Source organism: Centroberyx gerrardi, chromosome 18 (genome assembly GCF_048128805.1).
Source record: "Centroberyx gerrardi isolate f3 chromosome 18, fCenGer3.hap1.cur.20231027, whole genome shotgun sequence".
Lineage (NCBI taxonomy): Eukaryota > Metazoa > Chordata > Actinopteri > Beryciformes > Berycidae > Centroberyx > Centroberyx gerrardi.
Genome location: NC_136014.1, coordinates 15,118,454 through 15,145,718, shown reverse-complemented (window position 1 = coordinate 15,145,718; position 27,265 = coordinate 15,118,454). Strand labels below are relative to the sequence as shown.

Here is a 27,265-nt window from a genome sequence, read left to right as displayed (position 1 = left end):
GGTTAGAATAACTTTTCCCAAACTTACCATGTATTATAGGGTCAAAAGATGCAGAGTTTCTGGATTTGGTATAAAACGACTGATTTCTGATGTATAGACTGTACCGTGAAAGTATGTCAATCCCTTAGATTGCTCCATCATATTTAGCTTTTAAAGAAACCCACTGATGCCAAGCTGCTTAGATAGATAACATCATCACTATTAATGCATTCATTTATTGTTCCTAGCGTACTACATTGATGATATCAATGGATATGAGACATGAGATGAACATCTGTTCCTCCTCGCTGCTACATTGTTAGATTACTTTGCAACAAAGCCGACCATATTTTGTGAACTAAAAGGCTTTGCGAACCCACCACTTAAAAAATATATGCAAAATTAGAGTGTTTACTTAGTAAAAGCAGCATGATTGAAACAGAGATCGACTGATTTATCGGTTTGGCTGATTCATTAGGGCTGATTAGAGCCTCCATAAACAGAAGTAATCACTTGATGCGAGGGCTGATTATGGATTACGCTCTGTGGTATGGTATTGAAAATAAATAATAGTTTTCCCTGACACTGTTTGTGAATCCCTCACTCTATGTATGATATGACATTTCTGCCACCCATTAAGAAATCACACAAAATGGCAATTATTACACCACTACACCTCTATCCTAAACCTCATCTATTAGTATTTCTAGCTCTTCAATCATCATTAGTAGTAGCTTGGACTTATAGTCTGCCTTTAATTAGTGCACCTTCTTCAACTAGTTTTCCTATTCCCTCTGGTGCTCATTCATTGGTCGGTACACTCACCGCCTGTCTGCTCTTTACACACACACACACACACACACACACACACACACACACACACACAGAGATTATGAACATTGTTAAGTTCTGCTTCAGTGCTCCAGATCCAAACTATGGGCAGAAGTTTGCAGTAATTTAGTGAACAGTTGTTCTGAGGTCAGGAATGTGTAAACCCCCCGGACCTTCTGTGTAAAAACCTCCAGCTTAATTGAATTGGAATGATATTTGCTCTCCTTGTCCTTGTGCTTAATGAAGCACGTTTTAGAAAACTCTGGAAAACCGTTATTTAAAAACATGACTCTAAGGTTAATTAAAATTAATAAAGAGAATTCTATCACAGTTCACCAAATTTATTTTTTTTAAATATGATGTGTGCCAAAAGATTTTCCCTCAATTTCTTTAAAAAAAAAAAACTTTTGTAATGGCCTTGACTCTCCTGACCCAAATCAACACATCTGGTTTATAATGAGGGTGGACCAGTCAGTTAATTAGCGACACCTTTACCAATTACCTCCTGACCAATCAGAGGGAAGCACAGTGAAACCAGACGCTGAGCAGCTTGTTTTTCGTGACCAGAACAGTTTGCGGCGGCTCGCTGAAGGGCGCATCGACCTTGACCTAGTTACCGAGGGAGAGGAGAGCCACATGCGCCCGGATTCGCCAGCTGTTGTACGCGATACGAATCAGTCACCTGCCGCTCCCAAGCTTGTTTACTGACCTGAGGGCTATTATTACACCGGACCGCGTGTAAAACAAGTGTGTCTGCCTCGGAGGTTGTTGTCAGTCAGTCCTCCGCAAGGCAAAACTACCCAAAAGATGACCAAACCAGACGTGTTGGAGCCATTTTCTTTTCTTTACTTTTTTCTGTGAATAGTTCAGAGGAATAGCATCAGTCCCTGTTTTCACTAGACATACAAACTGGAAATATGGGAAGTGAGCAAATTGATCCAGGTGGAAGACGCTGAGAGCGCTGTAACTATCAACCGTGAAACAATAATGTTACTTTGTTTTGTTGTTTTGTTGTTTTGGTTACTTTTAGTGGTGTTTGATTTACTCCTTATCATATAGTGAAAAGGCCTATTTCAGTTTTTATTGAAACTTTGTGGAAGGCCCTTTTTTGTTACATCGCAACATCCATTCATCAACATCATTATCATTATCATCACGGTGAACAACCAGCATCAACAAACTGTGAGTAAATTAAGTAGTCGAATAATTGGCGTCTATGACCGCGCGGCAAGTGGAAATATTGGAATTGGCCGCTACAAGAAGTATGAGCACTGCATTATGGGATAGGCTGGGAGGACTTTATGCTCCCTTCTACAGATACACAAAGCCCATTCAGGTACTTGCAGCTCACAGCTAGTATCTCTGTCTTTTTTTGTTAGCATAACAAAGCCATTAATTCTCATCATTTTGCCGTCTGTAGGCAGCAGAGGCTCCCAAAATATGTTAAGTTGATAATAGCCCACATCATGACAGCCTGACAAAAATACAAAATACAGCTTTAGATTTGGGTCACTGATGATCAAAAAATACATGGTTTTGGATGGGAGTCTAGGAGCGGGAGAAGAGCGTGTTCCCCGGTGATATGTTTTTCCCGCTTAGCCCCGCCTCTTCATGTGTGTCTCCGCTCGCTGAGCCAACTGGATGGGAAGAGCTGGTTGGTGTTCCATAAGTGTAATGATAGTGTGCTGTGTGGTTTAGACATGAAAATCTGTCTCGCTTTATCTCTTTTCCTGCCTTCATCTCTCAATCTCCCTCTCTCTCTCTCATTTTCTCTTTCCGCCTCCCTCTTTCTTGGTCTCTCTCTCTCCCTCTCCTCATTCCTCTCTCTCTCCCTCTCTCTCTCTCTCTCTCTCTCCCTCCCCCGCTGCTTTTGCTCTCTTCATCTCTATCTCTCCCCCCCCCTCCTTCTCTCCGTCTGCTCCCCCTATAATCAAGTCTTTTTCATGTTGTTTTGGAAAGTGCCACGCGAATCTGTCCCAGGCTCCTTCTCCTTCTCACTCTCGCTCGCTTTCTTGTCTCTTCCTCCCTCACTCTCTTCCTCTATCTTTCAAATGTCAGGATGACAGAAAATGTCTTAAAAGGCAGCGCTATTTAGGGATGCACCGATACCGCAGTCAATACCAATTCAGAGTACAAGGCTTTACGTATTGGCCAGTACCGAGTTCAAATTTAATCTATTACTTTTACTGAAACATGTATGCTCAGACCATTACTTTGGGGTCACTGGACAAAAGTGATTGAGACAGATTCCATTTTTCTTCATTACAGAGATCTGACATCTTTCTGTATATGAAAGAGGCAGAAAAAATCAGTGTTATCAGTGACTCTTGTATTGTATTTTGGCATTGGGGGAATTTTCCAGTGCCTACACTCTATTTTATCCTTGAATAGGCCTGATATCCAATACCAGTAGTGTGCATCCCCAGTGCCTGCAGTGTAAGTTTATTTAAATGCTGATACTGAGGCTCCGTCAGGGAGGTGCCTGAATAATTTGAGGCCTGACTTTGTGTTCTCGCCGCCTATAAATATATAGAATTTTCATATGGTCGGATGTCGTGCTAAAGAAACAGAAAATATGCAAAACAAACAAAACAAATCCCCTGCAATTCCCCGTGCGCGATGACAGCCGTGCTTCTTGTGCAATGCATCGATTTAAGTGTGGAGAAGCGCTCTCCTCGGACTTCATTTTATCTTCGGCGAGAGAACCGTAAAGTATATCTCCGGTGTTTCGCGGCGTTGCGGGGCGGAAAAGTCGGAAAGATTAGGGCTGCAAAGGTGTGAAATTTGCCAAGTGCCTATGACATTTCTTCTTGATGAGAAAGTAAACCCCCAGACAGCGAGAGGAGAGGTGGGAGAGGCAGCGGAGGGGGGGGGGGGGGGTGGGTGCGGCAGAGTTCACGAGCCCAGTTTGAACTCCTGATGTCAGGCGGGCAGATGGACGGACGTTCGGAGGAACAGACAAATTAGCATCATGATTGCCGTAATCCTGGAGCAAGTTGGATGTGGCAAGCGGTGACACTGACACTTTGTGTTGCATGTTAATGACGAGTGGCTGACATTGAGATTGTGCCTTGCAACATTAAGTAGTCTGTGTTAAGACATGTTCCCGAGGTGGCCTCTCCAACCCTTAGGCGCTCTGTGTTTCTGAAATATTCCATCTAATGCTTATCTTTGCCTTCCATAGGGCCCCTGCAGAGTCCCTGTAGCAAGCTAAGGTGCATATCCTGTACTGACGATGATTCGAGTCTCTAGATTCACATTATATATCACTCTGTCTCCCTCCGATCCCTCCTGTCACTCTCCGCTGCGCTATCTAATACAGCAGCAATGCCATAAAATTAATCTTTAAAAATATTTCTGCTGTGGCATCTCTGACAGATTTAGAAAGAAGTCTGTGGAGAGAGAACTGTCACCGTGTTACAGACACAAACACACACCCACACACACACATTCACACAAACGCTCTCTCTCTCTCTCTCTCTCTACACACACTTAGACAGCTAACTGTCAGTAGTCCACTGTGTCATATAAAAGATGCAACCACCCTCTGGGCGCCTGATGACACACAGACATAGACACACAGACACACATATACACAGAACCCAGCTGTCAATCATCTACTGGGTGTGTGGGTGTGTGTGTGTGTGTGTGTGTGTTTGTGGGTGGAAGGGTTATCCTGCATGCTTTTTGCATACTATATGTGTGAGAGGCTGTGTGTCCCTTCACAGTAGTGGGAGAGCCTGTCATTCGTTATATCAGTCAGAGGCAAACATGAGGGACAAACACACACACACACACACACAGAGAGACAGACAGACTGACACACACACACACACACACACACATACGCACACAAACAAATCAAAACAGCAGGCTCAAAACAGTGTCTTTTGAAGCCCAGAGCCATTCAGTCAACTCCTTTCGGTCAGACGCAAACACACATCGGTGTGGATGGACAACATACTGTATGAGAGAGAGAGAGAGAGAGAGAGAGAGAAGGATAGAGAAGGGTGACTCGAGGGGAAAGAAGAAGCGATGTATAGAGAGAGAGAGAGATAAAAAGGAAAGAGAGAAAGAGAAGAGGAGAGAGAGAGAAGGAACAAGAGAGGCAGACAGAGAGACGGAGAAGCAGAAAGGTTTAGACAGGCAGAGGCTTGATATGAGCGATACAGAATGACGTCTTATGGGATCGGATCCACGTGTGAATCCGTGTCCCTTTCACCAGAGGCAAGAGAGAAGAGAGGGAAGAAGAAGGGGAGAGAGGGGGAGAGATAAAGGGAAGAGACAGGTAGAGCAATAGAGCTCTAAAGGAAGTTAGGATCGCTTATCTAACACGATCCAGACAGAAACCAAGCGAATACATTCCCAGGGAAAGCAGAGAGCAGATCGCCGGGGCCGCTGTTTGAATGTCGATAGTCACTTAATTTTGCATTCAACACCGCTGATTAAGAGGGCGAATGAGAGAATCCCACACACAACACGTTTAATCACGGGCGTTTTAGTTAATACGTCAGCCCTGATTCAGTTAGTTCCCTGAATGTGTTGGATCAATGAATGTATTTGTTGAAATCGTGGCATGAAATTACCTTTTTTTCATCAACAGGCCTCAGTGGCTGCAGAATCCTACCAGCCAGGTTTCTCTCAAATTGTAGTAATGAGCTATTACTGGTGATTTGATTTGATTTTTCCTTTTTGCCAAGACAAGCTAGTTTTCAGTTGTTATAATAGAATTATTAAACTGATTGGACACAGATTTTTATTTGTGCTGTAGAACACGGGTGGCAAGCGGGCGGGCAACTTTCCCACCTTGAAAGAATTTCTGATCAGGACACACATTACTTTCTGAATGCTTGAATAACCCCCCCTCCCAATACATGCGTGCGTGCACACCACACACTCACACACACACACACAACACCCCCCACCCATTCGGAAAGAAGAGAAGTGCTTTAGGCATTATGGGATAAGGCCTCTTCTGACGCCCATGGGAAATCACAGAGAAAGAACGTAGGGAGACGCACTGTGACTGATGATATTGGTGTGAAATAACACAGACAGAGAGACAGAGGGAGAGAGACAGAGGAAAAGAGGTAGAAAAGAGATAGAGAGAAAGGCAGTTAAGGCGGTTAAACAGAGTTGACATTAGATAGAATGGAGCTAATATTGTGCTCTGCCTGTTTTGCAGGCTGATTGGCTGTTTGTCAATCTGCCCACTGGACTGATTGACTCACGATGGTTGATTGATTATTATTGTCAGAATGTCTGTCAGAATGTTTGACAATCTGACACACTTACTGTCTGTCTGTCTCGCTCTCTACATGGCTAGGAGGCTGTTTGCTTATACTGTGTGTTTAGAATATGTGTGTAGGTAGTAGGGGTGTGTGTGTGTGTGTATGTGTGTGTGTTTGTGTCCAGGGAGCAGGTGCAGAAGCATTCGTGGGGAACGACTGACACTCCCTCCATCCCATCCATCCATCCATCCATCCCATCCTCAATTCCCCACCTCCATCTCCTGGGTATCCGAGGGTCCTTGGAAAGACTGAAAACAAATTAAATTATCTCAGTGAAAGTCCTTGAAAATATTTAAATGGTCTTAAATACCGTTATTAGAGGTCTTCATTTTCTGATTGAAATACATAGAGGCCTTGACAGATTACTCGCGTTCGGTGATATCCAGTCGAGGCAGAGTTGGAAAGGAAGATAAACAAAATAAATTAAATGCAATGATATGAATGGGACCTGCAGTAGTGTCAGTTTCATTTTCTTAAATTGTATTACATTACTTGCACTTATGATTGATCACAGTAATCCTCGCATCTGCTTTGATCAACAGAATTGGACAACACAACGCTATTCTTTTCTATTCATTCTATTCAACTATTCATTTCCAAGTTCCCCTTTTCTCATACTGCCCATCTATATTTATAGAACTTTAATTAGCTATCCTCAATTTGACACGAAGCTGTTTTTGCCAGGTTTTTGTGGGGGTTAAATTGGTGTTAAATTGAATTCCAGGCTGCATTAAAAAGGCTGTAAAAGTCTTAAATTTGCCTTTGTGAAACCTGCAGACGCTCTGATCTCTCCCACATCCACACAACAGACCCTGACCTCCTACATCCCTGACTACCAGACCTCAACCATCTACCAGCAGCAGAATGGTCTTCCCTCCCTCCAGCCCTCCATCACCCTGGGAGTGGAAGCCGAAGGGAAATAGACAGAGAGAAGGGACATTGAAGGGAAATTGAGAGAGAGAGAGAGAGAGAGAGAAAGAGAGAGAGCGGGAGAGAGAGAGAGGGGGGGGGGGGGGGAGGCAGAAAAAAGCAGAGAAAGAGAGATGTGGTTCATTGGAGCGATGCTAGCCCACAGTCAGAGACAAAGACTGGAGAACATGACTGCATGATCCTCAACTAGTACGCTGGAAATCACAGACTGTGTGTGTGTGTGTGTGAGAGAGAGAGAAGGAGAAGGAGATGAGACAAGGAAAGAGGGGAGGAAAGATTTAGAGGGAAGAGGGAGAGAAAGACAGCAGTGGAAATGGAAATGGAGAGATGAAGCTTAGTAATTAGTAAACACACACACACACACACACACACACACACACACACACTTGCATACATATAAATAGACCAAGAGGACCAAATAAAAACAAATGCATACACACAGCTTTCTTCCCCTCTCTCTCTCTCTTTCACTCTCTCTCTCTCTCTCTCTCTCTCTCTGTCTCTCTCACGCGCGCACACACACACACACACACACATGCACACACACACACACACACACACAAACACGGTTAGAAATATTAGCAATATTTTTCTTATGAGGTTGCAGCCCAAACGGACCCCATTCATCACCAGACAGATTAATATCTCCAGATTCTATTGGATCTATGGCTCCTCTTGGTGGGTTAAATGCTGTAATGATAAATAAATTCCAGCATACCAAATCAATACATCAATGCCAGTACACAGTTGGAATTTAATTGTTTTGTATTTCGCTGGTGGGTGGGGTGTAATTTTAGTGTTGCCTCCAAGTCTAAACTCTGGATCATTTGTGATGATAAAAGCGCAATCTCTAATCACTGGTGCTATACTTATCTCTGGAAAATAGGCCTAATTTCTAATGTTTTTTTTAATATTACATTTTCCCCATCAGTGGTGGTAGAAGCTTGCTGTGGTGGCCCACCGCTACCGAATGAATACAAAGGAAATAATACAATTTTTCATTTTAGTATCAGTCTGGCTCCCCACTGTATTGCAGACCTTTTAACCCCCTGTGAGCCAAAGTCCTCACTGGCTTAAAGGAAAAAGGCTTCATGGAAAGATCCACCCTTAAACACTTTAACACCTAAAAAAAAACACAGCTATTGGCGATGTACCTTGCATTTCCAGGCCCATTTTGTTGTTTGGTGGTGCATTTTTCTTATCCCTGTGGATAAGTGGCCAAGTATGTGACGTCACGTTGATGTATTTCCAGTGCAGCTACAATGGAGTTTACAGTAATAGCAGAAAATGTTTCAGCGATCCAAAACATCCACAGTAAACATCAGGTTTTGCTGTCAGTCCCTTAGAATCAAAGAGCATTTTACACCGAAGTTCAACAATCATACAGGGAGAAATCCATTGTAGAAGAGGCAGAGAGACCAATTTCTCCACCTGCAGCCTAGACAGACATTAGAGGAACTGCCGCTCCCGCCACTTCCGTATTGGCTTCAAAATTCACCCATGGTTTTGGCCGCTTGACCTACAGTAGCCTCAAACTACCATAATGCAATGCAGCGACAAGACATGATGCATTTTGAGTAAGGGGCATAACTCACTTTTTCTTGACTGAAAAACTCACTCTCTTGCTCTGTATTGCTAACACTGTTGCGCTCTCCATCCACACTTATAACACACAGTTGAATGCAACAAGTTTGCGGCCATTCTCCAGGGGACGTTGAAAGGCATTCTGGGACATGTAGGAAATCACTAACTGAAGTAGAAGGAGACGAGGCAGGCTGAGGGGAAAATGGGTACAACAAAAGTAAATTAGAATACTTCATCACAAAATAACTCCTAGAATACATTGAGCATCAAAGATTGATAATATATAACAGTAAGAGGATCTGAAGGTTGAATTTTCCTTCAAGACTGAAGGTGACTGGCTTTTTGCCAACAGGCCCCTTAATGACCTGCCTGAGGAGCTTAGGCTAGAAGAGCCAGTATCATCTCTTAAATCTCTTCTTAAAACCTATTTTTATATACTTACTTTGATGTGATGTCTTTTATCCTATTATTTTTTACTGTTGTATTGGTTTCTACCCTCTCTTCTCCTTTTTTATCTGGTGTTGCTTTCCTGGTTTTCATTTTTAATGTATTTTATGAGTATGACTGCTTTTATTTGAAAGTTAAAGCACTTTGTCTCCATGTAAAAATGCCATCATAATATATTACCTCATATTATAATATAATATCTGCTGGACCTGTGGAGGGGTCAGCCTACAACAGAGAATGTCCACAGTCATTTTGGCAAGTAGCTGACTCAGCACATTGGCCGTTTCTATGGTAACCATCAGCATACTGACCTGTAGCTAACACTGAAGTTGTTTGTTTTCAACAAAGCGTCTTATAAATTAATAATGCTTTGTCTTTTTTTCAAGTTCAAGAAAGTTTAAACTGATAATATATTTTTTTTTCCAGCATCCCCAAATGGCTAGCAAACCTGAATTTGCACAGGCTCATTATTCAGGTTATGTTCCCTTACCTTTAACTATTTGAACTGTTTTCATTGCATTTGCATTTCACAAAGTGAGAGGATACTGCGGAAATTGTTGCAGTGTAGCCTACCTTACTTGGTCTAGAGGACATTTCACTAAATTAAGCTTTTCATTGATGATTACTTTATGTGTAGGTGTGTGTGTGTGTGTGTGTATGTGCATGTGTGTTTATGTGAAAGGCTCATTAGAAAAACGGTGATAGAGACTGTACTGCACTAATTATTGTCCCCAAACCATTTAACAGCGAGAAAGAAAGCGAGAGAGCATGGGAAGAGAGAGGGAGACAGACAGACAGAGAAAGAGAGGAAAGAAAGAAAGAGAAAGAAAGAGAGAGAGGGAAAGAGATAGAGATAGAGAGCGAGAGAGAGAGATATGAGCGCCAGGGACAGTGAGAGAGACAGACGGAGAGTGATGAGAGAGAGGGAACAAGAGAGAAATTTAGAGAGATTTTACTCATTAAAAAGAGGAGTGCAACAAGGGGAGATGGCATTAATCAGAGCTCTGCGCTAATGAGGCATTTACTCATTACACTGAAATGAAGAGAGAGACCAAGGAAGAAAAAGAGGGTAAAGAAGGGGAGGGGGGGAAAGGAGAGGGAGACAAAGAACGAGAGAGGGGGGGAAGAGAGAGCAAAAGAGAGATTGAGATAGAAATTAATAGAGTGAACAGAGAAAAGGGGACGCAAGAGAGAGAACGATATGGAGGGAGGAGACAGAGTCAAACAGAAAGAGAGGGAGCCAGATGAAAGAAAGAGGGAGAGACGAAAGAGAGCGATCTACCTCTAAATCACAGTATTCTTCTATTATCATAATAATAGAGCATGGGAATCAGAGAGAGAGAGAGAGAGAGAGAGGGATAAAGAGAGAGGAGAGAGACGGGTACACTGTCAGCTCTCACTGTAAGAAAACACTATAAGGGAGTATGTATATCTATTTACTGTAATATAAATTATTTAAATGCTGTGTGCAGTGTGGGCGTCTGTGTTTGTGTGAATGCATTAGAGTATGTGGTGGGAGGAGAAGAATGAAGAGAGAGGCAGAGTGATTTTACCGAGACGGATAGAAAAACAAAAAGGGGAATAGATAAGAAGAAAGACAGACATAAACCCTTCTCTTCTTTGACTCGGGTAAAAGAAGGACAAACTTTCCCTTTTCCTACTGAAAAGTAATGGGATTTCTTACCATAGAACAACACCCATGTGTCCCGCTGCCTTAAAATACATGTTAAATGTTAAAGAGCATTTTTTTTCAACTAATGGCAAAGTAATGCAGAGCAAAAGTACAAAAGTAACGGCACTGTGCGATGTGTGTGTGGGCTTCTGGATGTGTGTGTGGGCTTCTGGATGTGTGTGTGGGCTTATTTGTGTGTTTATCGGTGTGTGTGTGTGTGGTAGCTCATGTTAGCGCATTTGTCTCCTCTGTGGAATGATCTATGCCTCTTCTCGCTAAATGGAGTCATTAATATGTGCATTATTTAAAGCAAGATGACCATCATAATTGATGTATTGTGCAGCATGCAGGCTGTGGGAATTAAAAGGATTGAAGTCTTCTCTGCATCGCAGCTGCAGTGCAGGGAAGACTCCACCGCTGCCTGTCCTTTCTCCGCTGTAAAGTAGAACTGAAACGACAAAAGTCATGTGTCAGTTTAGTCGTTCCTTGCAACTTCTGGCTAATTTGATGTTTTCTCTGTTCTTCTTACTGTGTTGGACGACCACATCTGAATGAATAAAAAGCAGACAATGTCCCCATATCACTAGAAAAAAAACTCCCTTGGTAATATGTTGCCACATAACCATTAAAATGTGCCCACAAAAACAGTCTCTCATTTATGGCTACTGGCTCCAAAGAGTGTCACTCGTAGAAAAGAGTTGTGTGTTTTTCCAGCTTAGGGAGCGACTGGTTCGTATTTTCATGTTGTCTGAGATCATTTACGTTGTAGTTCTGAGTGAACTGATCCTCTCATGGCCCCGCAACACCCAGCCTCTCCCCTCTCCGTCAGGCTCTGACATGATGATTCAATAGCTTTTTGATACGAAGAAACCCAAAACCCAACTCAAAACCCGCTCCTTTGCCTCCTTTCCTTTCTCTCTCACATCTTATCCTGCTCTCTCCACTCCTCCTTCCCTCCATCTCTCCCATCCCTCTCCCCTTCTGTCCTTCTTTTTGTCCCCATCTACCCTTTCCGCCTTGTTTCCCTCCCTCATTCCTCCTCCTCTCTCCCTCCTTTCTCCTCCTCCCTTCCTTTCCTACTTACCCTATATTTACCCCCATCCTCCTCTTCCCTCTCTCTCTCCCTCTTTCTGTCTCTCTCTAACCTTGTCCTTACCTCTACCCTGTCTATGTATGATTCAAATCAAATCCAGCCGATCCTAGATCATTGGAATTATAAATCTGAATTCTATTTTTAGTTGAAGCCAAGCCCTCTCCTCAGATTTGTTTAATTAAGACTTGTTGAAACTTGCCCTGACATCCAGCCTGCCTATGCGTTGCTCCTGGTCTGCCTTATTTCTGAGGGTGTAATTTAATTCTGTCTTTCTTTCTTTCTCTCCCTCCTTCTCTCTCTCTGTCTTGCTAGGACTCTGACCTTGTCCTGACGTTCAACCTGTCCATGCATCGCTCATGGTGGATGGAGAACGGCCCGGGGTGCAGGGTGACACCTGTCACCCCTCCTCCCTCCTGGGCGCCAGAGGACCACCGATATATATCTATATCTGGCTGTCTGATGGATTATCAGTTTATAGAGGTGGCTCACTCCTCGCTGCAGATACTGCTGGCTGTAAGTACATTAATAACTAAATCGGCGCCGTCTAGTATGCAGTGTGACTTAGTATACATGCTGTTACATCTGCATTACATCTGCATACATGGCTTTAATGCACTACCAACTAATAGTGGTGGCTAGTTCCTCACTGCAGGTGCTACTGTAAATATTTAGCAGCTATGATCGAGGATACATTATTTTTATTTGTATTTTTTATTAGTTGAGGGTGCTTTTTTTCACCAGTGTTTTGTTTATTGGATTTTTCACTTTATTACAAAATTAGATCATCATAGTCCACAAATCAGAGAAGAAAAGAAAAAAAGGGTTACTCATAGCTTATGTCTACATGCGATCTGTGAGACTTTAAGGAGGCGTGTCACTGAGGGACTGATGAGAGTCGGAGGTAAGTCACAAAGGTTAGAGAAGGTTGCCAAGTTTTTATAGAATTTGGCAACAGAGGTACGCAAGATATATCTAACCTTCTCTGGTTTCAGGGAAAACTAAATGTCAGTTATCCATTGGAGACGAGAAGGTGGGGAGGCAAGCTTCCATCTGAACGAAATAAGTCGCCCGGCAGTCAATGTCGCAAATGCCACCGAATCTGCCCAAACTCTTTTCACATGATGGGCCAGTGGCTGAAAGTTAAAATGGATGGTGAGCAGTGGGCCAAAAAATATACCATTAGACCGATATATATCCTTTCATGTTATATAAACTTATTGACACTCACTATATATAATGTACTCTGAAGAGTGCTACACCATGCCAACCTCTTTGTCTGCATGGGCAGGGAATATGGGACTTCTGTTTCAGGGTATTTAGTAGAAAAAACAAAGCATCTATTGTCCATTAAGTTAATAACTCCATACTTCCACTAATATAGTATAGACTGGATAAGCTGCTTTAGAGACTCTCTCTCTCTCTTACTTTCTATGTCTCTTGCTGTCTCTCTAGGCCTCTCTGTCTCTATTTCTTTCACGCCAAATATTTATCTCTCTATTTCACTCCGTCTCTCTCACACTCTGCCTCTTTATTTCTCCCTCTCCAGCGTTGTCAAACTGACATAATTAGTAGGATCAGAAGAGACCGCAGAGGAATAAAGAAAGAGCGAGAAAGAGGGAGACCTGTCATCTTTTCATCCCTCTTTCCTCTGTTGCTCTGTTTATGTGTGTGTGTTGTGTGTGTGTGTGTGTATACATACATACACACATGCATGCAGACACACACACAAACAAACAAACCCAGACATTAATGTGACTTCATGCATTATTACGCCAACTAAAGTGAGGGAGAGGGAGAGAGAGAGAGTATATCTCTGCATATCTCTCTGCCTCTCTCTCTCTCCCTCTCTCTCTGTCTTCCTCACTCGGTCTCTGTGTCTCTCTCCCTCGCCCTCTTCTCATGCTCTCTCTGTCTCTCTCTGTCAATCGATAGTGGTACTTATAGTGTGGCTGAGTGCCAAGCCACCACATAGCTGTACCACTGTCTCGCTGTAATTGGTGTGTGGAAACACTGTCATGCTCCATGAGCACACACTCAACAGACTGACTGGTTCGCTGGCTGACTGGCTGGCTGGTTTACTGTAATTGGTGGAAACACTGTCATGGTCCTTAAGAACATACAGTACATTCAACCAAATGACTGACTGACTGGCTAAGTGACTAGATTATGGCTTTGTTTGGTTAGGATGCAAACTGACTAACTGTCCAGCTGACTGGCTTACTGGTTGCCTGGCTTGTTTACTGGTCAGCTGGCTGGTTTACTGTCCAAAAAACCGATGCTGGATTGTAGAAAAAGGGGAGAAAGAGTGTGTGCAGTGAGGCTGAGCTTGTCCAGAAATCAAGATACTCTCATATGTCGAGGATAAAAAAAAAAGTTTCTGTCAGTGTCTTATGTCAAGATGAGGTTAAGTCAGGACAAGTGTGTGGAAGTCAAAATAGCCGCTCATGCATTTCAACCAGATCTTCATCAGGGTGTGCCTGTCTGACTGATTTACTGGCTGTCTGCCTGATTTACTCTCTGGCTTACTGACTTACTGGCTTATGGTTAACTAATTGACTGACCAGCTGGTAAAGTGACAATCTGACTGTTGGCTGGATGAGTGAGTGACTGGTTTAGCAAATTATTGGTTTGTTTGCTGGGTTAATTGACTGTCTGGCTGACTAAAACTCAAATGTCAAGGTATTCCTTTAATAATAAGTGCAAGGAAAGAACTAAGCTGAAACAGTGCATAACTACTTCTCTAAGGATTTTCTCACAAAATAAGGAATAGGTTAATAATTTTGCCAGTATTTTACTTGAATTTAGCACAATGGGGGAATGCATAAGTAAGGCTCCTCTGATCATAGGCTTTTCCCAGCTGTTATCTCCCTGCTAACAGCACAGAGAGTGATGCAATTCTGTATTGCATCATATTTCAGAACAAAAATCATCTAATATATCATGTCGGGGCCTAATGCGTATCTATTTGGGGTCCTTACTTGATATGAGAACCTGTGAGGCTCATAATGCAACAAAAGATAGTCATTCAATTACCAAGATCAAACAGTCTCATAATTTAGGTTCAATTAATCTATATTAACTGCTGGTTGTGGTTGAAGTAAAACAAGTCAAATTAGCCACTGAGAAAGGAAGATAGAAGCGCAGAAGAGAACAGAACAAAACACAATAGGAGAGGAAGTTCCTAAGGGATTTTTTCCTCAAACCTTTATCCCTGCACACAGCCTTGCTTTGACGCAAAAAAGTAATTACTGATAGAAGTGTGTGTGTCAGCAAGATGGCTGTAGTTTTCATGGTAACAACCAGATAGGAGACCCATACTCAATAAAAGAGGCCTGGGTTCAATTCATTTTTAATTCACTGAGGTCTTAAAGTAAAACCAACATGGGATTGATGATAGACTGCAGATCATTATGGATAAAAGGGAAAAACAAAATTGTTTCAAAATTCATTAGCATATGAAATGCTGTTTTTATTTACATTTTCATTGAATGAATTGAAAGTGAATTGACCACAGCCCTGAAAGACAATGATATGAAAATTTAATGTTCACTGGAGCAGCACTGGGACCAGAAAGCTTTTCATAACTATTGTTATTCAAAGATGAAGGAAAGAAAACAGAGAGAAAGAGCCGCGCATGTGAAGTGAATGTCAATCAGCTAGAGCAACCTCTGTGTGTTAAAGCATTAATCCCATGTTTGCCAAACAAGTAAAACCTCTTCAAAAAAATCTCCAATCTTCCACACTCACTTGCACCATTTGACATCCCCAAATCAATTAAGAATGCTTGCAAGCCGGCATGCTAAATGGCTGCTGTAAAATGGATATTAGAGCTGTGACATGAAAGCAAACAAAACTTTGAAGGTGACCAAGGTTGACGCAATTAATTTGTAATACATTTGTTTTGCTGCAAACAGTGTGCAGAGTTCTATGCAATAAACCCGCGGCTCAAACGTGAGATGAAACTGATGTGACATGATTATCGAGTGTAGGATTACAACGTTTTTTTGTTGCAATTCTGACTCTGACAAAATGTTTTCATCACAAATAAGTCACAGAGAGTTAGCAAAAACTGGGGGAAAACATTTGTTTGAGTTTATGCAAGCATCATTAACGCATAAGTAGAATTAATGCAGTGAATGTGACACTTTCATTACAACACAATACATCTGCAATGGAATGATGCAGCGGTAATGGATTCTCTCATTTGAGATGAATAGACTTTCATCAGAGAGTAATGCATTCAACACACCAAGCGAGATTTTGGCCCAAGATTGCCAGACAGACAGACAGTGACAGTGCGATTAGTTCTGGGACTAAGGAACCAGCAGTGCGACAGGGCAGAATTCTTTGTGGACCGAAAGAACATGCTGATCTTTTGAAACTCTGGCCGTATATCAGCCCATGAGCTGATTTACTATCACAATTTATAGACCTTGAGGGCGATGAGGAAGATGATGCAGTGCTGTCAGCATTTTCCAAAATGCAGTCCCGCTAAGCGGAATACCTTCCTCACTGCGCTCCTGCATAACTGGTTGACTGACCTGTAGATGCCTCACCCAATTACGCTCCCCTGGCATCTGTCCTCGCCTGTCTGAACACCTCAGCCAGCCTTTCAGCATTGCACTAATTTCACCCCAAACTCCTTGTCTAACTTTCATGTGTTTCCAGAATCGTTGCTGTACACCCAGAGAGCATGTGGGACTTGGTTAGCGTAGGCGGAAAGTAGGGATGATCGGCTGGTTATTCTTCAGTTGAATGCCTTGGCCTGGTCCCACGGCAAATGTGGCCCAGATGCTTTGATGGGTTTGTTGATCCTGGGGCTCATGTCATCCATAACTTCTGCCACCTGCATGATGCAAGAAGACCACAGACCATTTGATCGAGTAAAGCACAATAACGCTGATAAATAGATCATTGGAGAAGGATAAAGTCTGGAGCAAACAGATAAACTTGGCACATTTATTGTGCAAACGCAATGACTAACATTTCAACACTGGATGTGTCTTTCTCCATATCAGCTGTCAATGATTGATTGGCAATGTTCATACGTGCTGAAGCATGCCAATTTCCATCTTTATACTTTAGATCATTGCTCTGGTAAAAATAAATGCCCCCCCCCCCCCCCCCCCCTCAAAATCTTTCTTGAGTAATTGCATTGAAGTATTTGCTAATAAATCTAATTATGTATCAAAACTAAAAATACACATATGTATATGAGGGTTTCATTTCAGTGCTTGAAGATTATGATACAATTATTAATAGTCTACTTCTGCTAGCTTTAATTGTTTCATTTTACAGTGGAGTGACTTATTGCATGTTCTGTATGCAAACCTTTTTCTCCAAAGCATCTATCGTAAAACTAAATCCCCTTAATTACTGCTAACTCAGACAAATTGCCATGTGACACATGTTTCCATAAAGTGAAATGGTGAAGCTGTGCAAGAGCTGAGATTTCTAAGCAAGGATTGGTCAGTCAGTGTTCAAGGGGAGGGGTTTAGCAATAAGTTCATTAGCAACAGTAACATACTAGATAGGTGTAGTGTAGTAGAAAGTATAGCGTAGCAATAAAATGGAGATGATCAAGTAAAATACAAGTTCTTCTAATATGTACTGCAGTGCTGTTCTTGAGTAGATGTACTGAGTTGTTCTGTACTCATGAGTCACTTTGCAACGGCTCTGGCTGTGATCTTGGCTTTTGACCGAACAGACTTGAGTACGGCAGTGGCCATGTGAGGAAAAACTGCAGTACATGTGCTTTTCAACATGATGTATTACGTTCATCAAGGCAGCAGTATGTCTCTGTGAGCTGTTTTTAATGGATTTTTGAAAACAATGGAAGCCTGTGACTTCTGGGAGGTTTAGTAGGGCAAACCTGCAGTTAAACAGACAGGAGTAGCTTCTGACTGTGGCAAATTCATCAGTGGGGTTTTCATGGGCAATAATGGCAATAGGAAGAAAAAGTAATGTTCCACTGGTGTTACTGGTGTTAATCATTTAAGCTGTCACCACTGGAAAATTAGGATAGATAGATAGATAGATAGATAGATAGATAGATAGATAGATAGATTCTGTTACAAAACAGGCAACAATGTGATGACAGCTTGGTCAAATTATTTGGCACATAATGACACATGGCCTAATTACTGACAAACACAGCATTCATAAGCAATGAGTTGATTTACTGAGCATGGTCTGATTCACAAACAAATAATCCTGTTTGTTTGTGCATTCCTTCATTTGCTGATTCGCTTATTCATTCATTTAACCTTTATTATTATTATTTACAGGGGAAACACACTGAGAGAAGGAATGTGTACCCTGTGTAGAGTTTAAATAGAAAATTTCCTTCAAAAAATAGAGAAAAATACCATGTTAGTATAGAAAAAAACATATATTCCATGAATTATATATGCTATGTATAATCATAGAGATGTGAAGACAAAGGACAGTACAGAGTGCAGCAGAGCAGCGACACCCAGAGACATTAGAAATAACATAAATGTTAAGCCAGAAGATTTGCATGAGCTACTGAGCTAAGCTGTGAGAGTGGGATGAGTGCATGGTGTCACCTGGAGAGAGGGGTGGAGAGGTCTTCTGCCAAGGAAAGCTACTTCAAATTAGTAGGTCTAATATTACGTAGATTACGTTCACCTTCTGTAAAAAGCTATTTTCACAAATTCATGAAATGATGATGTTGTAAACGAGGCATGTTGGTCATTCATAGGCATGTAACAGTATGTTGTGCCACTATACTGTATATTGTGATACAAAAAGTTAAAAATATGCAACGTGGAGCCAAAAATTGTAACGTGATACCAGATAGGCGTAACCAGATCTTATTATCTACGCCTAGGTAAGCAAGTCTTTGTCCATCTTGTGCATTAAATTCCTAAATAAAACAATGACCCAATATATAATATCTTATCATGAATACTATGTCAGATATTGAATCAAATTGCCAGCGTAACTTATAAAATAACAAAACATATGCCATTTGCTGGACGCTTTCATCCAAAGCCACTCGTAGTACCTTGAGTGCGTACATTTTTAAAAATAGGCCCTCAGAGTAAATCAAAGCCATAACCTTGGCAGTGTTAGTGTCTCACTCGGCCCACTGTGCAGCACAGCCTCAAGACCTGCTGCGTCTTGGGTTGACTGGAAAAACTTTACTATCGCCATCGTTCCTGCTCTTTCCACCTACACTTAAAACCCAGCTGAATACAACAAGTCCAGGCGCATTCTCTGGGGGTTCAAAAGGCATTCTGGGAAATGTAGGAAATCACTAACTGAAGTAGTAAACAAGGCAGGTTGAGGGAAAGGCAAATGACAACACTTCATCTCAAAATAACTCCTAGAATGCATTGAACATCACAGATTGATGATAGTGTAAGAGTATATGAGGCTAGGATTTTAACTAATTATTTTTCTTATTATTATCGAAATTTTAGGCACATCCACATCTAATCTTGAAGATTTTGACAGTTAGATGGCAAAAACCTTTTTAACCCACTTTAACTCAGAATCTGTTTTACTCTAGTGTCCAAACTGTGTTTCTGAACAGAATATTCCAAATATCACTGTAGGCACCAAACTTACTCAGACCATGAAATGCAGCTGTAAACAAGATAAGGTGCAAACACGTCACAGCATCACAGCTAATATTGGTGCACCCCAGCTATCTTATTTGGGTTTCTTCGCATCGGGATAAGAGATAATCCGGTTTATTGTAAACAGGATATTATGTTTATATGCAGCAACACACAAAAAAAAGAATAATTGAGTATCCAGAATATTAACAGGATATTGATGTGAATGGAAAGACACTCTGCCACAGCTGATGAAATGTTCTCTACTGCAGGACTACAAGCCTTGATGAGTAGCATGAAACTCCACCCAAAAGTCATTTTCACAAGCCTGCGTTTCCTCACAACAACATTTCTTGGCAAGGCAGAAATGTCTCTGAATCAGCATTTAGTCCATGTGGCAGTAAAACTCTCCATTACAACCAATACTAATGAATTTCTTTTAAACAGCATTAAAGTAATTATTTTAGGTGCTGTGGCGGCGCAGGGTGGCTATCACTATTTAATAGCAGGAGAAACACAGAAATGCTTTAGGCCATCTTATGCACTCTCAGGAAAAAGAAGATATCCAAATTGATTTTCTCATAGCTGTTGATCCCCGTCCTGATACCGGCAGCGTTGTCTACTTCCAGCACTTATGTATAGATATGTTTTTCATGTTGGGTACAGCTTAAAGTACATTTATTCCCCGTAGAACAAAGCACTTTATTTATATGACTCATCTACTAGTTAGAGAGGAGAGAGGGAGAAAGAACAAGAAAGAGGACATGGAGAGAAAGAGTGGAAGAGGAAAGAGAGGGAGAGGGAAATAGAGAGAGAGAGAGAGAGTAGGGCGAGAGAATGAGAAAAGGAGAGAGAGTACGAGAGGAGGGAAAAGAGAAGAGCTTTGGGAGCTGAACATTATTTAGACTAAATGAGGTCGAGACCTTGAGATATACACTGAATCTCAAATGTGGTTGCTCACATTTGCAGCTCTCTGTGTGTGTTTATGTGTATGTGTGTGTGTGTGTGTGTGTGTGTGTGTGTGTGTGTGTGAGTGCGTTGGCATGGGCCTGTGCAGTCAATAGAATACCAACTAGGTCAATATCATTTTTCCTACAGCTAAAGCCTTATTTGAGCAATAAGGCTTTTATTCAGACTAATATGTTGGTTTACCGCCTCATACACACAAACACCTCTCTCCATCCTCTATTTCTGTCTCTCTTTCTCTCTGTCTCTCTCTCTCTCTCTCTCTGTCCCCGTCTCTCTCCCTCTCTCTTCTCCTCTGTCATTGAGGGGTAATGAGGTCACTCACACGGCGGCCTTACGTTGACCCCGGCTTCCTGTATCTCTGCTCCAATCAACAGGCTCCTATCTGTCGCCTTGGAAACAGGCAGCCAATGAGAGAGCAGATAAGACAGCAGAGGTGTTCTGTGGGTGGGGTGTGGACTGCTATATCATTGCCCGAAGAGCGCGCTCGCACACACATACACACACACACACACACACACACACACACACAAAACTGTTAAGATGTTCTGTGTCAACTTTAAATACTTAAATATAAAGAATTAAATCATCTGGTGCTCATCTCCTAGACAATATGTACAGCGATTATTGTTTTCAGGTTCGTGATTTGTGACCGTGAAGTACAACAGTGTGAGGTACATGTCTGCGTGTGATTGGTTACAAGCCCGGCACAACAAAGCAAAGCCCCGCCGGAGCACGCGGTGCGAGGTTTTCATCTGACGGGAGCAATAAGTACGGAACTATCTGCCTTGACATTCGTAATGCCGTAGCAATAGGGAAGCTGAAAATTCAATTTCAGTGATCACTATCTCACTGATGTTTGCCCACTGTGCCATGATGGAGAGACAGCTGTATCAATTCTCTTTTCAGTTGTAAGGTTTGAAATGTTTTATTAAAGCGGTGTCAGTACAGCTTTAACACCAAGAAAGTTTAGGCTAACCTTGTGGTTGTCATTGAAGATGCAAGAGGCTTAGGTGTGTGTGTGTGTGTGTGTGTGTGTGTGTGTGTGTCGCGTGCCCATTGATTCAGCTGCTCTATTTTGGAGCAATATACCACAGCGCTGTTCTGCTCCACTTACACTAACACCTGTTTCTCTCTGTCTGTTGCATCTATTGTTTTCGATGTACCTGTTTAATCTCTTTTCAGTCATCTTTTTATCTATCTATCTATCTATCTATCTATCTATCTATCTATCTATCTATCTATCTATCTATCTATCGTTATATCTGATATGATAAATGGTATGATTTGTCCTTCTGCCGATGTCTATGCCTCTATCTGTCTTTCACACTGTTTCTCTATTAAATTTAACATAAAAAATGAATGTCTCTCTCTCCCTCTCTCTTTCTCTCTCTCTAGTTGGTGGGGTTTATCTATGCCTGCTACGTCGTCAAGCTCATTTCAGAAGAAGAGGACAGCTGTGAGTATGCACAGTCACACACACCAGCACACATCCATATACACACACATGCACACATACTGCCGCTGACCTAAAAAGAAAAAAAAACAAATTCCACATTCATTACTTAACATTTCAAAAGAAGTCTCAATCAATTTGGAGTATTCTTTGGAAGCACAAGAGTAAACACAGAGATATGAAATTTACACACTCCTTCTATTTCCTCTCTACTTCCCCTTTCCCTTTCTCTCTCTGCCATTATCCCTCCCTCTTGGCTACATATGGGTTGTCCGTTTATGTATTGTCTTTTTAACAAAGCAGCAGGTTTGAACGAAGCCATCTTGGATCGATGGTTTTTATTGACACCTAGGGAGAATCCAGAACAGGACTCTTGCAGCCTCTAACTTTTGGAGCCAGGCTCGTTAACACGTACGATAACACAAAAAGAGAGAGAGAGGCAGGGAGGAGAGCTGGAGACAGAGAGGCCAGAGAGCCAGATGGAGCCACAAACATGTTAGATCAAAGTAGTTTGTCTCACATTCTCGCCACTTTCAACCCCCATCGCCAAGCAACAATCATCGCCAAGGAAAAATGAGCAGAGAGGGGAGGAAGAAAGGAAGGAGGATGAAGGGTGAATCCATCCATCCACCCATCATTTATCTGTTCATTCACTCATGTATCCATCCATCTATTCATCCACCCGACCATGCTGATTGTTAAGTGTGCCGCTTGTATCTGCTTCTCGCTATGGAAGAGCATTTCGAAAGTCAACGCTGACGACCATTTATAAGCGTTTTGACATCTTAGTGAATAGCATTTTAATGCCGGGAAAACACAAAGAAAATGAGGCACATCAGCATGCTAATTCTGCGAGTTCGCTTTTCTAGATGCAACGCATGTCCATGAGCATTAGCTTGAATGAGCCTATTTACCTGAGGCCATTACTTCAGTTATTCCATTAAGCTAGATGCAGCCGTTCTGTGGGAGGATCAATAACGAAGCATGTCTTATTCAACACAGAATCAGGGGAAGCTGTCAGCTAACGCATAAATATTGATAGGGAATAAATGCAGGCCGGATCAATGAAAACAATCTTTGAAGCGTTGAGACAGGCAGACAGATGGGGCTTCTTGCTTTCCTGCCTGCCCATAGCAGTTACCTGCAGACCCAGTTTGACCCTGCAAATGGTTTCAATGCAACATCTCTTAAAACCTGTGGGGTCAGGACCAGATATGGGACCCGGTCCTGTTTCTAGAGCCTCTTCACATGACAAGAGCACTTCTGTGTTTTAATGAACCCACAGTTAAAGATTACATTTACACAGTTTGGGTTCCTGGCTGCCAAAGTTAAAGAACCATTCAGAGTGATATAATACTCTGTTTATCCCAGTTTGATGCAGTTTAATTGCATTTCAGGAGTTATTTTGAGATGAGAACTTTTTTACACTGCATTTTAATAAGCTTCATGATGACAGAAAACCTAACAAGCTATTTGCTTCGTGTCTAAATAATTAATGTCTAACAGTTATTATTTGGCCTGTGCTTAACTGTTATATTTTGGTCCCTTGGCTCTCCGTGCCACATATCCCTGCTTTGTACTATAGGCCTATATCCTGAGAGAGAGACTGGTAGAACTGGATAGAACAGAATAGAAGGACAGAGAACTAGAAAATATGCTATGTATCCATGTACATACCAAAAGAGAGGGTTACCATGCTCTTAGTGACTAAAATTGATTTGTTCCTTCTTATTTTTAGTAAATGAAAGCACAGAAAAGGGTTCTAAAAGGAAAACAAACCACTTCCATCGTGCATCATCGGTTTTATTTAGTTTAAAATGATTCTGATGTGTTATATTTTCAAACTTATATCTTCAAACCCATATTTTTAAAAGGAATCCAGACTAACACTGTATGGCTAATCTACCCTGTTTTGGGCAATTAACCTACTAGAATTGATTTATTATTATCCTACAGAATTTTCCACTAAAAGTAAATGGGAATGTTATGGCAGCATCACATAGCCAGCATCATCTTAATTCGACAAAATGATGATTTTCCAGCCCCAAACTGGCTGTTTCCCCAGAATAAATCGGGGAGCCATCGTAATCTTCCTGCTGCCAAGCCTTGAGTGTCGACTGCGGCTGTGAAAAACCTGCGTGATGATGTAGACTCAGAGACTAAACAATAATCAGAGCGCTTTGTAGGGAAATGTGCCTTGGGTGAAGAAGTTAAAACTCACTGAGGACCAATGAAGATTTAGAGTTGCTGAGAAAGCTAATTACTCTGATAATTACTCTTTGTGCGTGTATGTGTGTGTGTAGGTGTGTGTGTGTGTGTGTCTGTGTGTGTGTGTGTGTGTCTGTGTGTGTGGGTGTGTCAGTGGGTGGGTGGGTGTGTTGATGGTTGGAGGAGATTAATCAGTTAATTCAGTCTTATCTGACAGTGTCTCAGAGCTACTCAGATGTGTCAGACAGATCCTAATCAAACATAGTCATACACACATGAACACATGGCACTGCACCCGGCACACACACACACACACGCACACACACACATACACATTGAGAGAGAGGAGGGAGAACGACACAGCAAGAGGGACAAGGAAACAAAGAGAGGGACAGATATAGAAAGAAAGAAAGGGAGGAAGAAAAGATAGAAAGAGAAAAGCAAGACCGAAATAGAATGATAGAAACAGGGATTTAACATCTTTTGTTTGTACTACATTTTTCCGATTGCTGCATGATAGATTGGTAAAAAGAGTAGAAGAAGAAACGAAAAAGGGGGTGAGCCGAAACAACAGGAAAAAAAACAAAAGTATTGAGAAAACCCCAGGCTCAATTTTAAGTTGTAGTAATCCCCTCACCCCTCTCTGCTCCTCATCATCCTCACACACACACACACACACACACACACACACACACAGATAGCCTCTACACATTTCAGTAACTGCTCATTTACGGCTTGGGATAATTACAAGGACAAACACTCTCACACATGCACACACAGATATACACAGCCTCGCCCTAAAATGACTTAAGATTTGTAATATGTTATTCCTAAACCCTGCAGTAGGACAATTCAGTCTGTGTAAGTGCACATTCACAGCTGTCAAATAACATAATAGTGCTATAATTTAAAATAATTTGGCTGTAAACGTTCAGGAAAAGTCCGTCTCTCATTGTTTGCTCCAGGTTTGTCGCAGATTAGAGTCCGTGCTTCTATCATTTGGAGAGAATTGTTCATGTTCATAAGCACTGATTGGGCCTGGGCCAGATGAATAACGTATTCGAATTCTCAAATTGGCTCTGTGTAGCTTGATAGGCTGAACACTGACACAGTTAAGGACTCCATCCCTTCTTTAACTCAAAAGGTAGAGAGCATGGCAGTAACTCTGCTGAGACCATTCAGCTGCAGCAGGAATCAGCAGGAGTCCTTACCATTCATACCCACCCAGCCTTTATTGTGGATCCACAAGGAGGGAGAATACACACAGCGTAGTCTGCATAGTCTGTCTGATGTTAAGGGCTTGACAGAGGCCTGTATACTCCCTGAAACAGAGCTGTGATAAGAAACAAATGAAAATATCAGGATTTTTGGCAATTCTGTGCATCTCGCGGGGAATATTACTGCCAGATAAATGTCCCATTTAGCAGAGGTACAATGAATACTAGAAGCCAAGGAGCAGTAAACTACAAGTACAGATTCTGCACAGTCCCACGGTGCATTTGTGGCGATGATGTATAGAGCTAATTAATAAGCAGATTATTCAAATGTGATCTCAGCTCTCTGACTCCCTGGTTGATCATATGCCTTAATCTCTCCTATGGAGAATAAACACAGAGAGTAAACACAGCTTTGCATATTACACACAAAGAAGCACTGAATGGGATATATTATAAAATACCATAGTATGTGTTGTCTTAAGATAATAAAAAAGCATATATATCACCATGCATCACTGTAGTCCAGGAAAACTAATAGATAAAGAAGATAATCTGTTCTGCTGTGTGCACTGAAATTTCACTTGCATGTAACCAAGAAGAGAAGAAAACAAGAGGATTATGTGTGAAAAATCAGCTAAGATGTGAAGATTTATAGTAAAAGTTTTCAACAATAAAACGTATACATCATTTTTAAATTGAATACCACTCAATGAAGAGCAGACATGATTTGTTGAAAATGATTTTTACCACGTGGTGACAAAGATTGATAGCGCCCCGGTGTAAAGGAGTGCAGTGTTTTACCTTGACTGACAGACCTGAATTTGGCTCTTGAAGACCACAGCACTGTGGTAAAATAATAATTTAAAAAAACATATTTCTGCACTGTTTCACTAACAGAAAGAATGATTCTTTAGTTTATTCATTGTTTGTAATACATCTTTAGACATGAATTGAATTGAAATTTCTATGGTAAAAGGAGAACTACTGCCATAAATTAATGATCATTATGCTTATCATGGAGTGTAAAACATAATAGATAGTTGTTGAAATCAATTCATTACCTGGGTAATCAAATTGCCTGACTATGTTTGGTGTTGGGTGCAACATGATAGTTGGACTTATGGCCCTGCTTATTACAAACTTAAGTTATAGTCGCTGCAGTGACAGCCAAGTTCCACATTGTACATGATGTTATGAAATCTCACAAAAAAAAAAAAGGAAAGTCCCCCTGTGATCAAGGCAAAGGAAGTATCCTTTTATGAGCTTGGAACATCAAAGTAAAATAAATCATGGCTTCCTCTCTTCAAAAGTCCCGGCTCTTTGCCTCTGTCTGGGTAAAGCAGCCACCTGCTGGCAGCTCCTAACTGAGTTGGGGGATCTCTGGAGCTCTCTTAGATAATTTAGGAGTTAAGAGTATTCTCCAGACATGAATATATCTATGCATAAGTCTCCGTCTTGCTCCTAAAAATAGGATTATATTTGCGGCACCGAATTTTTCATACAGTTAAGGCCAAATTTCCGCTCAAAGCGGTTTTATGCATACGGGCCCCGGTCAGCTCTGGGACCGGGGGTGGAGGAGGCGGTTCTGGTGCACCGTAGTGTACTGCTGACACCTCTGTAGGTGTAGTAAGACTGACTCAATGAAACATCTGAGACGGGAGGTTCTCACTTGATAATCCTGTGTAATGGTAAAGTCTAATTCATGTTGTTGTTGTCCAGTTGATTTTATAGGAGGGTTCGACTCCTATGGTTACCAAGGGCCTCAGAAGACCTCCCATCTTCAACTACAACCCATGTACATGTGAGTATACTCTATCTATCTATCTATCTATCTATCTATCTATCTATCTATCTATCTATCATGTATTAATGCTATATTATGAAACATATTGTCTCGGCCACAATCTCTTGCATTCATTTTTCTTTTACGATGGCTGAATTCTAGTTTGGATTCCAGATACACCAAGGTCTTGGGCTGCTCTCAGGCCAAAGAGCCAACAGAATA

At 41.6% G+C, this 27,265-nt stretch overlaps 1 protein-coding gene across 2 annotated transcripts in view; it reads left to right on the top strand.

Annotated features, from left to right (window-relative positions):
- nkain2 (sodium/potassium transporting ATPase interacting 2) overlaps positions 1-27,065 on the top strand; it is a 66,846-nt gene extending 39,781 nt beyond the window's left edge. The window contains exons 4-6 of one of the 2 annotated variants that reach the window (XM_071905810.1): positions 12,140-12,340; positions 21,778-21,838; positions 26,980-27,065. In XM_071905810.1, coding sequence (XP_071761911.1) covers positions 12,140-12,340; positions 21,778-21,838; positions 26,980-27,065 — 348 coding nt within the window. The remainder of the gene's footprint in view (positions 1-12,139; positions 12,341-21,777; positions 21,839-26,979) is intronic. The other variant, XM_071905889.1, reaches the window with a different exon arrangement.
- Positions 27,066-27,265: the final 200 nt, after the last annotated feature.